This window comes from Bombina bombina, chromosome 11, assembly GCF_027579735.1.
Source record: "Bombina bombina isolate aBomBom1 chromosome 11, aBomBom1.pri, whole genome shotgun sequence".
Lineage (NCBI taxonomy): Eukaryota > Metazoa > Chordata > Amphibia > Anura > Bombinatoridae > Bombina > Bombina bombina.
Genome location: NC_069509.1, coordinates 6127453 through 6146100, shown reverse-complemented (window position 1 = coordinate 6146100; position 18648 = coordinate 6127453). Strand labels below are relative to the sequence as shown.

General features: G+C 47.2%; 1 protein-coding gene across 1 annotated transcript in view; it reads left to right on the top strand.

Annotated features, from left to right (window-relative positions):
• ITGAL (integrin subunit alpha L) overlaps nt 1-18648 on the top strand; it is a 450284-nt gene that overhangs the window by 233156 nt on the left and 198480 nt on the right. Inside the window, exon 12 of the mRNA XM_053695200.1 lies at nt 1891-2039. Coding sequence (XP_053551175.1) covers nt 1891-2039 — 149 coding nt within the window. The remainder of the gene's footprint in view (nt 1-1890; nt 2040-18648) is intronic.

Below are 18648 nucleotides of genomic sequence, written 5' to 3'. Positions count from 1 at the left end.
ATCACTCCTCTTGCCCACCCTCTGACAGGTATCACACGTTTGGCAGTAGTGTCGAATGTCCCCTGTGATCCGGGCCAAAAGAACAGTTGGGTAAGGCGATGATGGGTCTTGGTCACTTTGAAGTGACCGGCCAGGGGAATATCGTGCCTGACACTAAGCAGGTGATGCCGATAGTTCTGCGGCACCACCAGCTGTCGCTTGGGCACCTGATGGGAGCCTTTTCCGTCAGTGATCCGGTACAGCAACCCCTTCTTCCACTCTATCCTCTTATCCTCCAAACCTCCAGGGTCAGTCCCTGTTCTCTCTCTAACTAGCCAGGGAAGGGTCAGTCAGGGTGTCTTGGGCAAACTGGGCAGTCAAGGTCCAAGGAAAAGGTGATAGTGTCGAGTTAGGGTCAGCAGAGTCTGCCCTTACCTGGGTCCTGTCATGGAGTGCTGGCTCCGCCCACCTCGCCTGCTGTCGAGTGGTCACGGCACAAGTTTCTGGTACACTATACACTTGAAATGTGGAGAGATGGCCTGAGTCGTTACCGATCAATACATCCGCTGGCAACTCCCGCATAACTCCAACCTCCACATCCCGGGCGCCGGCTCCCCAATCGAAGTAGATGCAGGCTTTTAGGCATTCGCAGAATCCTGCCCCCAGCTTCCCGTACTGCGATGGCCCGGCCAGTGTGTTCCTCGGCTGTGACCAATGGGTGGCGGTGCTGTCTCGTTACCCATGGATTGGTCGGCTATTCCCCCTCACCGTTTGTCGGTGGTGATATCTGTTGTCCAGTGCTGCCGCTTGAACAGGGTCAACCTCATGTAGAGTTTCAAACTCTTCTTCCCCCCCGGGACCTACAGGGCTGACTTCCCGGTTATCCACGCAGTGGCTGCTGCTCTGGGGGGGGCCTGATGATGATTCCAGGAGGACTGCAAGACGCCCCTTGGGCAATTACACCATAAATGCCCCACTTGGTTGCAGCCAAAACACATGGGGTCTTCTTCAGCAGAGTGGCTGGAGCTGGACGGAAGGTCTGGGTGGGTACTGGTGGCCGAGTTGTTAAAGTCAAGGTACGGCTAACTGCTGGCCTTGGGATGGGACGGATATTTGCCTGTTTGCTTGTGCACAGGTGCAGTGAAGCTTGTTGGTTTGCTTGTGCACAGGTGCAGTGATGCTTGTCGTTTTGCTTGTGCACAGGTGCAGTGATGATTGTCTGTGCACATGTGCAGTGATGCTTGTCTGTTTGCTTGTGCACAGGTGCAGTGATGCTTGTCTGTTTGCTTGTGCACAGGTGCAGTGATGCTTGTCTGCTTGTGCACAGGCACAGTGAAGCTTGTCGGTTTGCTTGTGCCGAGATGCAGCAATGCTTATAGGTTTGCTTGTGCACAGGTGCAGTGAAGCTTGTTGGTTTACTTGTGCAGAGGCTCAGTGATGCTTGTTGGTTTGCTTGTGCATTGGTGCAGTGAAGCTTGTTGGTTTGCTTGTGCACAGGTGCAGTGAAGCTTGTCGGTTTTCTTGTGCAGAGGCGCAGTGATGCTTATTGGTTTGCTTGTGCAGAGGTGCAGTGAAGCTTATTGGTTTGCTTGTGCACAGGTGCAGTGAAGCTTGTCGGTTTGCTTGTGCAGAGGCGCAGTGATGCTTATTGGTTTGCTTGTGCAGAGGCGCAGTGATGCTTATTGGTTTGCTTGTGCACAGGTGCAGTGATGCTTGTCGATTTGCTTGTGCACAGGTGCAGTGATGCTTGTTGATTTGCTTGTGCAGAGGCTCAGTGATGCTTGTTGGTTTGCTTGTGCACTGGTGCAATGAAGCTTGTTGGTTTGCTTGTGCACAGGTGCAGTGAAGCTTGTCGGTTTGCTTGTGCACAGGTGCAGTGATGCTTGTTGGTTTCCTTGTGCACACCTGCAGGTTACTCGGTGAGACTGCTTCAGACAAGAAAGGCGCTGTTCTGTGTTGCGGGGGCACCGAGGTTTGAGTACCGCGGTTTGGTGATGTTGCTGAGAAAGCGCGACGACAGCTCAGGATGGGAAGAGCTACAGCGACAAGAGGGTGAACAGGTGAGGCAGCAGTGTCACATGGTGCATAAACCCAACTCACATTTATTGTCTAACTCACACCATGTACTCACTGTGTCACTCATGTAGTCTCACACACACACACAGTCTGTACTCACTGTGTCACTCATGTAGTCACACACACACACAGTCTGTACTCACTGTGTCACTCATGTAGTCTCTCACACACACAGTCTGTACTCACTGTGTCACTCATGTAGTCTCACACACACACAGTCTGTACTCACTGTGTCACTCATGTAGTCTCTCACACACACAGTCTGTACTCACTGTGTCACTCATGTAGTCGCACACACTCAGTCTGTACTCACTGTGTCACTCATGTAGTCTCACACACACACAGTCTGTACTCACTGTGTCACTCATGTAGTCTCACACACACACAGTCTGTACTCACTGTGTCACTCATGTAGTCTCACACACACACAGTCTGTACTCACTGTGTCACTCATGTAGTCTCACACACACACACACAGTCTGTACTCACTGTGTCACTCATGTAGTCACACACACACACAGTCTGTACTCACTGTGTCACTCATGTAGTCTCACACACACACAGTCTGTACTCACTGTGTCACTCATGTAGTCTCACACACACACAGTCTGTACTCACTGTGTCACTCATGTAGTCTCACACACACACAGTCTGTACTCACTGTGTCACTCATGTAGTCTCACACACACATAGTCTGTACTCACTGTGTCACTCATGTAGTCTCACACACACAGTCTGTACTCACTGTGTCACTCATGTAGTCTCACACACACACAGTCTGTACTCACTGTGTCACTCATGTAGTCTCACACACACAGTCTGTACTCACTGTGTCACTCATGTAGTCTCACACACACACAGTCTGTACTCACTGTGTCACTCATGTAGTCTCACACACACACAGTCTGTACTCACTGTGTCACTCATGTAGTCTCACACACACACAGTCTGTACTCACTGTGTCACTCATGTAGTCTCACACACACACACTCAGTCTGTACTCACTGTGTCACTCATGAAGTCTCACACACACAGTCTGTACTCACTGTGTCACTCATGTAGTCACACACACACACAGTCTGTACTCACTGTGTCACTCATGTAGTCTCACACACACACAGTCTGTACTCACTGTGTCACTCATGTAGTCTCACACACACACAGTCTGTACTCACTGTGTCACTCATGTAGTCTCACACACACACACAGTCTGTACTCACTGTGTCACTCATGTAGTCTCACACACACACACAGTCTGTACTCACTGTGTCACTCATGTAGTCTCACACACACACAGTCTTGTACTCACTGTGTCACTCATGTAGTCACACACACACACAGTCTGTACTCACTGTGTCACTCATGTAGTCTCACACACACAGTCTGTACTCACTGTGTCACTCATGTAGTCTCACACACACACACAGTCTGTACTCACTGTGTCACTCATGTAGTCTCACACACACAGTCTGTACTCACTGTGTCACTCATGTAGTCTCACACACACAGTCTGTACTCACTGTGTCACTCATGTAGTCACACACACACAGTCTGTACTCACTGTGTCACTCATGTAGTCTCACACACACATAGTCTGTACTCACTGTGTCACTCATGTAGTCTCACACACACACACAGTCTGTACTCACTGTATCACTCATGTAGTCTCACACACACACAGTCTGTACTCACTGTGTCACTCATGTAGTCTCACACACACAGTCTGTACTCACTGTGTCACTCATGTAGTCTCACACACACAGTCTGTACTCACTGTGTCACTCATGTAGTCTCACACACACAGTCTGTACTCACTGTGTCACTCATGTAGTCTCACACACACACACAGTCTGTACTCACTGTGTCACTCATGTAGTCTCACACACACACAGTCTGTACTCACTGTGTCACTCATGTAGTCTCTCACACACACAGTCTGTACTCACTGTGTCACTCATGTAGTCTCACACACACACAGTCTGTACTCACTGTGTCACTCATGTAGTCTCACACACACACAGTCTGTACTCACTGTATCACTCATGTAGTCTCACACACACACAGTCTGTACTCACTGTGTCACTCATGTAGTCTCACACACACACACAGTCTGTTCTCACTGTGTCACTCATGTAGTCTCACACACACAGTCTGTACTCACTGTGTCACTCATGTAGTCTCACACAGTCTGTACTCACTGTGTCACTCATGTAGTCTCACACACACACACAGTCTGTACTCACTGTGTCACTCATGTAGTCTCACACACACAGTCTGTACTCACTGTGTCACTCATGTAGTCTCACACACACACACAGTCTGTACTCACTGTGTCACTCATGTAGTCTCACACACACAGTCTGTACTCACTGTGTCACTCATGTAGTCTCACACACACACACAGTCTGTACTCACTGTGTCACTCATGTAGTCTCACACACACACAGTCTGTACTCACTGTGTCACTCATGTAGTCTCTCACACACACAGTCTGTACTCACTGTGTCACTCATGTAGTCTCACACACACACAGTCTGTACTCACTGTGTCACTCATGTAGTCTCACACACACACAGTCTGTACTCACTGTGTCACTCATGTAGTCTCACACACACACAGTCTGTACTCACTGTGTCACTCATGTAGTCTCACACACACACACACAGTCTGTACTCACTGTGTCACTCATGTAGTCTCACACACACACAGTCTGTACTCACTGTGTCACTCATGTAGTCACACACACACACAGTCTGTACTCACTGTGTCACTCATGTAGTCTCACACACACACAGTCTGTACTCACTGTGTCACTCATGTAGTCTCACACACACACAGTCTGTACTCACTGTGTCACTCATGTAGTCTCACACACACACAGTCTGTACTCACTGTGTCACTCATGTAGTCTCACACACACACACAGTCTGTACTCACTGTGTCACTCATGTAGTCTCACACACACACACACAGTCTGTACTCACTGTGTCACTCATGTAGTCTCACACACACAGTCTGTACTCACTGTGTCACTCATGTAGTCTCACACACACACACACAGTCTGTACTCACTGTGTCACTCATGTAGTCTCACACACACACAGTCTGTACTCACTGTGTCACTCATGTAGTCTCACACACACACAGTCTGTACTCACTGTGTCACTCATGTAGTCTCACACACACACACAGTCTGTACTCACTGTGTCACTCATGTAGTCTCACACACACACAGTCTGTACTCACTGTGTCACTCATGTAGTCTCTCACACACAGTCTGTACTCACTGTGTCACTCATGTAGTCTCACACACACAGTCTGTACTCACTGTGTCACTCATGTAGTCTCACTCACACACAGTCTGTACTCACTGTGTCACTCATGTAGTCTCACACACACACAGTCTGTACTCACTGTGTCACTCATGTAGTCTCACACACACACAGTCTGTACTCACTGTGTCACTCATGTAGTCTCACACACACACAGTCTGTACTCACTGTGTCACTCATGTAGTCTCACACACACACAGTCTGTACTCACTGTGTCACTCATGTAGTCTCACACACACACAGTCTGTACTCACTGTGTCACTCATGTTGTCTCAACACACACACAGTCCTGTACTCACTGTGTCACTCATTGTAGTCTCACACACACACAGTCTGTACTCACTGTGTCACTCATGTAGTCTCACACACACACAGTCTGTACTCACTGTGTCACTCATGTAGTCTCACACACACAGTCTGTACTCACTGTGTCACTCATGTAGTCTCACACACACACACAGTCTGTACTCACTGTGTCACTCATGTAGTCTCACACACACACAGTCTGTACTCACTGTGTCACTCATGTAGTCTCACACACACACAGTCTGTACTCAGTGTGTCACTCATGTAGTCACACACACACAGTCTGTACTCACTGTGTCACTCATGTAGTCTCACACACACACAGTCTGTACTCACTGTGTCACTCATGTAGTCTCACACACACACAGTCTGTACTCACTGTGTCACTCATGTAGTCTCACACACACACAGTCTGTACTCACTGTGTCACTCATGTAGTCTCACACACACACAGTCTGTACTCACTGTGTCACTCATGTAGTCTCACACACACAGTCTGTACTCACTGTGTCACTCATGTAGTCACACACACACACAGTCTGTACTCACTGTGTCACTCATGTAGTCTCACACACACACAGTCTGTACTCACTGTGTCACTCATGTAGTCTCACACACACACACAGTCTGTACTCACTGTGTCACTCATGTAGTCTCACACACACACAGTCTGTACTCAGTGTGTCACTCATGTAGTCACACACACACAGTCTGTACTCACTGTGTCACTCATGTAGTCTCACACACACACAGTCTGTACTCACTGTGTCACTCATGTAGTCTCACACACACACAGTCTGTACTCACTGTGTCACTCATGTAGTCTCACACACACACAGTCTGTACTCACTGTGTCACTCATGTAGTCTCACACACACACAGTCTGTACTCACTGTGTCACTCATGTAGTCTCACACACACAGTCTGTACTCACTGTGTCACTCATGTAGTCACACACACACACAGTCTGTACTCACTGTGTCACTCATGTAGTCTCACACACACACAGTCTGTACTCACTGTGTCACTCATGTAGTCTCACACACACACACAGTCTGTACTCACTGTGTCACTCATGTAGTCTCACACACACAGTCTGTACTCACTGTGTCACTCATGTAGTCTCACACACACACAGTCTGTACTCACTGTGTCACTCATGTAGTCTCACACACACACAGTCTGTACTCACTGTGTCACTCATGTAGTCTCACACACACACAGTCTGTACTCACTGTGTCACTCATGTAGTCTCACACACACACAGTCTGTACTCACTGTGTCACTCATGTAGTCTCACACACACACAGTCTGTACTCACTGTATCACTCATGTAGTCTCACACACACACACAGTCTGTACTCACTGTGTCACTCATGTAGTCTCACACACACACAGTCTGTACTCACTGTGTCACTCATGTAGTCTCACACACACAGTCTGTACTCACTGTGTCACTCATGTAGTCTCACACACACACAGTCTGTACTCAAAGTGTCACTCATGTAGTCACACACACACAGTCTGTACTCACTGTGTCACTCATGTAGTCACACACACACAGTCTGTACTCACTGTGTCACTCATGTAGTCTCACACACACACAGTCTGTACTCACTGTGTCACTCATGTAGTCTCACACACACAGTCTGTACTCACTGTGTCACTCATGTAGTCTCACACACACACACACAGTCTGTACTCACTGTGTCACTCATGTAGTCTCACACACACACAGTCTGTACTCACTGTGTCACTCATGTAGTCTCACACACACACAGTCTGTACTCACTGTGTCACTCATGTAGTCTCACACACACACAGTCTGTACTCACTGTGTCACTCATGTAGTCTCACACACACACAGTCTGTACTCACTGTGTCACTCATGTAGTCTCACACACACACACAGTCTGTACTCACTGTGTCACTCATGTAGTCTCACACACACACACAGTCTGTACTCACTGTGTCACTCATGTAGTCTCACACACACAGTCTGTACTCACTGTGTCACTCGTGTAGTCACACACACACAGTCTGTACTCACTGTGTCACTCATGTAGTCTCACACACACAGTCTGTACTCACTGTGTCACTCATGTAGTCTCACACACACACAGTCTGTACTCACTGTGTCACTCATGTAGTCTCACACACACACAGTCTGTACTCACTGTGTCACTCATGTAGTCTCACACACACAGTCTGTACTCACTGTGTCACTCATGTAGTCTCACACACACACAGTCTGTACTCACTGTGTCACTCATGTAGTCTCACACACACACAGTCTGTACTCACTGTGTCACTCATGTAGTCACACACACACAGTCTGTACTCACTGTGTCACTCATGTAGTCTCACACACACACAGTCTGTACTCACTGTGTCACTCATGTAGTCTCACACACACACAGTCTGTACTCACTGTGTCACTCATGTAGTCTCACACACACACACAGTCTGTACTCACTGTGTCACTCATGTAGTCTCACACACACAGTCTGTACTCACTGTGTCACTCATGTAGTCTCACACACACAGTCTGTACTCACTGTGTCACTCATGTAGTCTCACACACACACAGTCTGTACTCACTGTGTCACTCATGTAGTCTCACACACACACAGTCTGTACTCACTGTGTCACTCATGTAGTCTCACACACACACAGTCTGTACTCACTGTGTCACTCATGTAGTCTCACACACACACAGTCTGTACTCACTGTGTCACTCATGTAGTCTCACACACACACAGTCTGTACTCACTGTGTCACTCATGTAGTCTCACACACACAGTCTGTACTCACTGTGTCACTCATGTAGTCTCACACACACACAGTCTGTACTCACTGTGTCACTCATGTAGTCTCACACACACAGTCTGTACTCACTGTGTCACTCATGTAGTCTCACACACACACAGTCTGTACTCACTGTGTCACTCATGTAGTCTCACACACACACAGTCTGTACTCACTGTGTCACTCATGTAGTCTCACACACACACAGTCTGTACTCACTGTGTCACTCATGTAGTCTCACACACACACAGTCTGTACTCACTGTGTCACTCATGTAGTCTCACACACACACAGTCTGTACTCACTGTGTCACTCATGTAGTCTCACACACACACACAGTCTGTACTCACTGTGTCACTCATGTAGTCTCACACACACAGTCTGTACTCACTGTGTCACTCATGTAGTCTCACACACACACAGTCTGTACTCACTGTGTCACTCATGTAGTCTCACACACACAGTCTGTACTCACTGTGTCACTCATGTAGTCTCACACACACAGTCTGTACTCACTGTGTCACTCATGTAGTCTCACACACACACACAGTCTGTACTCACTGTGTCACTCATGTAGTCTCACACACACACAGTCTGTACTCACTGTGTCACTCATGTAGTCTCACACACACACAGTCTGTACTCACTGTGTCACTCATGTAGTCTCACACACACACAGTCTGTACTCACTGTGTCACTCATGTAGTCTCACACACACACAGTCTGTACTCACTGTGTCACTCATGTAGTCTCACACACACACAGTCTGTACTCACTGTGTCACTCATGTAGTCTCACACACAGTCTGTACTCACTGTGTCACTCATGTAGTCTCACACAGTCTGTACTCACTGTGTCACTCATGTAGTCTCACACACACACAGTCTGTACTCACTGTGTCACTCATGTAGTCTCACACACAGTCTGTACTCACTGTGTCACTCATGTAGTCTCACACACACACAGTCTGTACTCACTGTGTCACTCATGTAGTCTCACACACACACAGTCTGTACTCACTGTGTCACTCATGTAGTCTCACACACACACAGTCTGTACTCACTGTGTCACTCATGTAGTCTCACACACACAGTCTGTACTCACTGTGTCACTCATGTAGTCTCACACACACACAGTCTGTACTCACTGTGTCACTCATGTAGTCTCACACACACACAGTCTGTACTCACTGTGTCACTCATGTAGTCTCACACACACACAGTCTGTACTCACTGTGTCACTCATGTAGTCTCACACACAGTCTGTACTCACTGTGTCACTCATGTAGTCTCACACACACAGTCTGTACTCACTGTGTCACTCATGTAGTCTCACACACACACAGTCTGTACTCACTGTGTCACTCATGTAGTCTCACACACAGTCTGTACTCACTGTGTCACTCATGTAGTCTCACACACACACACAGTCTGTACTCACTGTGTCACTCATGTAGTCTCACACACACACACAGTCTGTACTCACTGTGTCACTCATGTAGTCTCACACACACACAGTCTGTACTCACTGTGTCACTCATGTAGTCTCACACACACAGTCTGTACTCACTGTGTCACTCATGTAGTCTCACACACACACAGTCTGTACTCACTGTGTCACTCATGTAGTCTCACACACACACAGTCTGTACTCACTGTGTCACTCATGTAGTCACACACACACACACAGTCTGTACTCACTGTGTCACTCATGTAGTCTCACACACACACAGTCTGTACTCTCTGTGTCACTCATGTAGTCTCACACACACACAGTCTGTACTCACTGTGTCACTCATGTAGTCTCACACACACACAGTCTGTACTCACTGTGTCACTCATGTAGTCTCACACACACACAGTCTGTACTCACTGTGTCACTCATGTAGTCTCACACACACACAGTCTGTACTCACTGTGTCACTCATGTAGTCTCACACACACAGTCTGTACTCACTGTGTCACTCATGTAGTCTCACACACACACAGTCTGTACTCACTGTGTCACTCATGTAGTCTCACACACACAGTCTGTACTCACTGTGTCACTCATGTAGTCTCACACACACACAGTCTGTACTCACTGTGTCACTCATGTAGTCTCACACACACACAGTCTGTACTCTCTGTGTCACTCATGTAGTCTCATACACACACAGTCTGTACTCACTGTGTCACTCATGTAGTCTCACACACACAGTCTGTACTCACTGTGTCACTCATGTAGTCTCACACACACAGTCTGTACTCACTGTGTCACTCATGTAGTCTCACACACACACAGTCTGTACTCACTGTGTCACTCATGTAGTCTCACACACACAGTCTGTACTCACTGTGTCACTCATGTAGTCTCACACACACACAGTCTGTACTCACTGTGTCACTCATGTAGTCTCACACACACACAGTCTGTACTCACTGTGTCACTCATGTAGTCTCACACACACACAGTCTGTACTCACTGTGTCACTCATGTAGTCTCACACACACAGTCTGTACTCACTGTGTCACTCATGTAGTCTCACACACACACAGTCTGTACTCACTGTGTCACTCATGTAGTCTCACACACACACACAGTCTGTACTCACTGTGTCACTCATGTAGTCTCACACACACAGTCTGTACTCACTGTGTCACTCATGTAGTCTCACACACACACACAGTCTGTACTCACTGTGTCACTCATGTAGTCTCACACACACACAGTCTGTACTCACTGTGTCACTCATGTAGTCTCACACACACACAGTCTGTACTCACTGTGTCACTCATGTAGTCTCACAAACACAGTCTGTACTCACTGTGTCACTCATGTAGTCTCACACACACACAGTCTGTACTCACTGTGTCACTCATGTAGTCTCACACACACACAGTCTGTACTCACTGTGTCACTCATGTAGTCTCACACACACAGTCTGTACTCACTGTGTCACTCATGTAGTCTCACACACACACAGTCTGTACTCACTGTGTCACTCATGTAGTCTCACACACACACACAGTCTGTACTCACTGTGTCACTCATGTAGTCTCACACACACACACAGTCTGTACTCACTGTGTCACTCATGTAGTCTCTCACACACACAGTCTGTACTCACTGTGTCACTCATGTAGTCTCACACACACACACAGTCTGTACTCACTGTGTCACTCATGTAGTCTCACACACACACAGTCTGTACTCACTGTGTCACTCATGTAGTCTCACACACACACAGTCTGTACTCACTGTGTCACTCATGTAGTCTCACACACACACACAGTCTGTACTCACTGTGTCACTCATGTAGTCTCACACACTCAGTCTGTACTCACTGTGTCACTCATGTAGTCTCACACACACACAGTCTGTACTCACTGTGTCACTCATGTAGTCTCACACACACTCAGTCTGTACTCACTGTGTCACTCATGTAGTCTCACACACACACAGTCTGTACTCACTGTGTCACTCATGTAGTCTCACACACACACAGTCTGTACTCACTGTGTCACTCATGTAGTCTCACACACACACACAGTCTGTACTCACTGTGTCACTCATGTAGTCTCACACACACAGTCTGTACTCACTGTGTCACTCATGTAGTCTCACACACACAGTCTGTACTCACTGTGTCACTCATGTAGTCTCACACACACACAGTCTGTACTCACTGTGTCACTCATGTAGTCTCACACACACACAGTCTGTACTCACTGTGTCACTCATGTAGTCTCACACACACACAGTCTGTACTCACTGTGTCACTCATGTAGTCTCACACACACAGTCTGTACTCACTGTGTCACTCATGTAGTCTCACACACACACAGTCTGTACTCACTGTGTCACTCATGTAGTCTCACACACACAGTCTGTACTCACTGTGTCACTCATGTAGTCTCACACACACACAGTCTGTACTCACTGTGTCACTCATGTAGTCTCACACACACACAGTCTGTACTCACTGTGTCACTCATGTAGTCTCACACACACAGTCTGTACTCACTGTGTCACTCATGTAGTCTCACACACACAGTCTGTACTCACTGTGTCACTCATGTAGTCTCACACACACACAGTCTGTACTCACTGTGTCACTCATGTAGTCTCACACACACAGTCTGTACTCACTGTGTCACTCATGTAGTCTCACACACACACAGTCTGTACTCACTGTGTCACTCATGTAGTCACACACACACAGTCTGTACTCACTGTGTCACTCATGTAGTCTCACACACACACAGTCTGTACTCACTGTGTCACTCATGTAGTCTCACACACACACAGTCTGTACTCACTGTGTCACTCATGTAGTCTCACACACACACAGTCTGTACTCACTGTGTCACTCATGTAGTCTCACACACACAGTCTGTACTCACTGTGTCACTCATGTAGTCTCACACACACACAGTCTGTACTCACTGTGTCACTCATGTAGTCTCACACACACACAGTCTGTACTCACTGTGTCACTCATGTAGTCTCACACACACACAGTCTGTACTCACTGTGTCACTCATGTAGTCTCACACACACACAGTCTGTACTCACTGTGTCACTCATGTAGTCTCACACACACACAGTCTGTACTCACTGTGTCACTCATGTAGTCTCACACACACACAGTCTGTACTCACTGTGTCACTCATGTAGTCTCACACACACACAGTCTGTACTCACTGTGTCACTCATGTAGTCTCACACACACACAGTCTGTACTCACTGTGTCACTCATGTAGTCTCACACACACACAGTCTGTACTCACTGTGTCACTCATGTAGTCTCACACACACAGTCTGTACTCACTGTGTCACTCATGTAGTCTCACACACACACAGTCTGTACTCACTGTGTCACTCATGTAGTCTCACACACACAGTCTGTACTCACTGTGTCACTCATGTAGTCTCACACACACACAGTCTGTACTCACTGTGTCACTCATGTAGTCTCACACACACACAGTCTGTACTCACTGTGTCACTCATGTAGTCTCACACACACACAGTCTGTACTCACTGTGTCACTCATGTAGTCACACACACACACAGTCTGTACTCACTGTGTCACTCATGTAGTCTCACACACACACAGTCTGTACTCACTGTGTCACTCATGTAGTCTCACACACACAGTCTGTACTCACTGTGTCACTCATGTAGTCTCACACACACACAGTCTGTACTCACTGTGTCACTCATGTAGTCTCACACACACACAGTCTGTACTCACTGTGTCACTCATGTAGTCTCACACACACAGTCTGTACTCACTGTGTCACTCATGTAGTCTCACACACACACAGTCTGTACTCACTGTGTCACTCATGTAGTCTCACACACACAGTCTGTACTCACTGTGTCACTCATGTAGTCTCACACACACACAGTCTGTACTCACTGTGTCACTCATGTAGTCTCACACACACACAGTCTGTACTCACTGTGTCACTCATGTAGTCTCACACACACAGTCTGTACTCACTGTGTCACTCATGTAGTCTCACACACACACAGTCTGTACTCACTGTGTCACTCATGTAGTCTCACACACACAGTCTGTACTCACTGTGTCACTCATGTAGTCTCACACACACACAGTCTGTACTCACTGTGTCACTCATGTAGTCTCACACACACACAGTCTGTACTCACTGTGTCACTCATGTAGTCTCACACACACACAGTCTGTACTCACTGTGTCACTCATGTAGTCTCACACACACACAGTCTGTACTCACTGTGTCACTCATGTAGTCTCACACACACACAGTCTGTACTCACTGTGTCACTCATGTAGTCTCACACACACACAGTCTGTACTCACTGTGTCACTCATGTAGTCTCACACACACACAGTCTGTACTCACTGTGTCACTCATGTAGTCTCACACACACACAGTCTGTACTCACTGTGTCACTCATGTAGTCTCACACACACACAGTCTGTACTCACTGTGTCACTCATGTAGTCTCACACACACACAGTCTGTACTCACTGTGTCACTCATGTAGTCTCACACACACACAGTCTGTACTCACTGTGTCACTCATGTAGTCTCACACACACACACAGTCTGTACTCACTGTGTCACTCATGTAGTCTCACACACACACAGTCTGTACTCACTGTGTCACTCATGTAGTCTCACACACACACAGTCTGTACTCACTGTGTCACTCATGTAGTCTCACACACACAGTCTGTACTCACTGTGTCACTCATGTAGTCTCACACACACACAGTCTGTACTCACTGTGTCACTCATGTAGTCTCACACACACACAGTCTGTACTCACTGTGTCACTCATGTAGTCTCACACACACACAGTCTGTACTCACTGTGTCACTCATGTAGTCTCACACACACACAGTCTGTACTCACTGTGTCACTCATGTAGTCTCACACACACACAGTCTGTACTCACTGTGTCACTCATGTAGTCTCACACACACACAGTCTGTACTCACTGTGTCACTCATGTAGTCTCACACACACACAGTCTGTACTCACTGTGTCACTCATGTAGTCTCACACACACACAGTCTGTACTCACTGTGTCACTCATTTAGTCTCACACACACACAGTCTGTACTCACTGTGTCACTCATGTAGTCTCACACACACACAGTCTGTACTCACTGTGTCACTCATGTAGTCTCACACACACACACAGTCTGTACTCACTGTGTCACTCATGTAGTCTCACACACACACAGTCTGTACTCACTGTGTCACTCATGTAGTCTCACACACACACAGTCTGTACTCACTGTGTCACTCATGTAGTCTCACACACACACAGTCTGTACTCACTGTGTCACTCATGTAGTCTCACACACACACAGTCTGTACTCACTGTGTCACTCATGTAGTCTCACACACACAGTCTGTACTCACTGTGTCACTCATGTAGTCTCACACACACACAGTCTGTACTCACTGTGTCACTCATGTAGTCTCACACACACACAGTCTGTACTCACTGTGTCACTCATGTAGTCTCACACACACACAGTCTGTACTCACTGTGTCACTCATGTAGTCTCACACACACACACAGTCTGTACTCACTGTGTCACTCATGTAGTCTCACACACACACAGTCTGTACTCACTGTGTCACTCATGTAGTCTCACACACACACAGTCTGTACTCACTGTGTCACTCATGTAGTCTCACACACACACAGTCTGTACTCACTGTGTCACTCATGTAGTCTCACACACACACAGTCTGTACTCACTGTGTCACTCATGTAGTCTCACACACACACAGTCTGTACTCACTGTGTCACTCATGTAGTCTCACACACACACAGTCTGTACTCACTGTGTCACTCATGTAGTCTCACACACACACAGTCTGTACTCACTGTGTCACTCATGTAGTCTCACACACACACAGACTGTACTCACTGTGTCACTCAAGTAGTCTCACACACACACAGTCTGTACTCACTGTGTCACTCATGTAGTCTCACACACACACAGTCTGTACTCACTGTGTCACTCATGTAGTCTCACACACACACAGTCTGTACTCACTGTGTCACTCATGTAGTCTCACACACACACAGTCTGTACTCACTGTGTCACTCATGTAGTCTCACACACACACAGTCTGTACTCACTGTGTCACTCATGTAGTCTCACACACACACAGTCTGTACTCACTGTGTCACTCATGTAGTCTCACACACACACAGTCTGTACTCACTGTGTCACTCATGTAGTCTCACACACACACAGTCTGTACTCACTGTGTCACTCATGTAGTCTCACACACACAGTCTGTACTCACTGTGTCACTCATGTAGTCTCACACACACACAGTCTGTACTCACTGTGTCACTCATGTAGTCTCACACACACACAGTCTGTACTCACTGTGTCACTCATGTAGTCTCACACACACACAGTCTGTACTCACTGTGTCACTCATGTAGTCTCACACACACACAGTCTGTACTCACTGTGTCACTCATGTAGTCTCACACACACACAGTCTGTACTCACTGTGTCACTCATGTAGTCTCACACACACACAGTCTGTACTCACTGTGTCACTCATGTAGTCTCACACCACACACAGTCTGTACTCACTGTGTCACTCATGTAGTCTCACACACACAGTCTGTACTCACTGTGTCACTCATGTAGTCTCACACACACACAGTCTGTACTCACTGTGTCACTCATGTAGTCTCACACACACACAGTCTGTACTCACTGTGTCACTCATGTAGTCTCACACACACACAGTCTGTACTCACTGTCACTCATGTAGTCACACACACAGTCTGTACTCACTGTGTCACTCATGTAGTCTCACACACACAGTCTGTACTCACTGTGTCACTCATGTAGTCTCACACACACACAGTCTGTACTCACTGTGTCACTCATGTAGTCTCACACACACACAGTCTGTACTCACTGTGTCACTCATGTAGTCTCACACACACACAGTCTGTACTCACTGTGTCACTCATGTAGTCTCACACACACACAGTCTGTACTCACTGTGTCACTCATGTAGTCTCACACACACACAGTCTGTACTCACTGTGTCACTCATGTAGTCTCCACACACACACAGTCTGTACTCACTGTGTCACTCATGTAGTCTCACACACACAGTCTGTACTCACTGTGTCACTCATGTAGTCTCACACACACAGTCTGTACTCACTGTGTCACTCATGTAGTCTCACACACACACAGTCTGTACTCACTGTGTCACTCATGTAGTCTCACACACACACAGTCTGTACTCACTGTGTCACTCATGTAGTCTCACACACACAGTCTGTACTCACTGTGTCACTCATGTAGTCTCACACACACAGTCTGTACTCACTGTGTCACTCATGTAGTCTCACACACACACAGTCTGTACTCACTGTGTCACTCATGTAGTCTCACACACACACAGTCTGTACTCACTGTGTCACTCATGTAGTCTCACACACACACAGTCTGTACTCACTGTGTCACTCATGTAGTCTCACACACACACAGTCTGTACTCACTGTGTCACTCATGTAGTCTCACACACACAGTCTGTACTCACTGTGTCACTCATGTAGTCTCACACACACACAGTCTGTACTCACTGTGTCACTCATGTAGTCTCACACACACACAGTCTGTACTCACTGTGTCACTCATGTAGTCTCACACACACACACAGTCTGTACTCACTGTGTCACTCATGTAGTCTCACACACACACAGTCTGTACTCACTGTGTCACTCATGTAGTCTCACACACACACAGTCTGTACTCACTGTGTCACTCATGTAGTCTCACACACCACAGTCTGTACTCACTGTGTCACTCATGTAGTCTCACACACACACACAGTCTGTACTCACTGTGTCACTCATGTAGTCTCACACACACACAGTCTGTACTCACTGTGTCACTCATGTAGTCTCACACACACACAGTCTGTACTCACTGTGTCACTCATGTAGTCTCACACACACACAGTCTGTACTCACTGTGTCACTCATGTAGTCTCACACACCCACAGTCTGTACTCACTGTGTCACTCATGTAGTCTCACACACACACAGTCTGTACTCACTGTGTCACTCATGTAGTCTCACACACACACAGTCTGTACTCACTGTGTCACTCATGTAGTCTCACACACACACAGTCTGTACTCACTGTGTCACTCATGTAGTCTCACCACACACAGTCTGTACTCACTGTGTCACTCATGTAGTCTCACACACACACAGTCTGTACTCACTGTGTCACTCATGTAGTCACACACACACAGTCTGTACTCACTGTGTCACTCATGTAGTCTCACCACACACAGTCTGTACTCACTGTGTCACTCATGTAGTCTCACACACACACACAGTCTGTACTCACTGTGTCACTCATGTAGTCTCACACACACAGTCTGTACTCACTGTGTCACTCATGTAGTCTCACACCACACACAGTCTGTACTCACTGTGTCACTCATGTAGTCTCACACACACACACAGTCTGTACTCACTGTGTCACTCATGTAGTCTCACACACACACAGTCTGTACTCACTGTGTCACTCATGTAGTCTCACACACACACAGTCTGTACTCACTGTGTCACTCATGTAGTCTCACACACACAG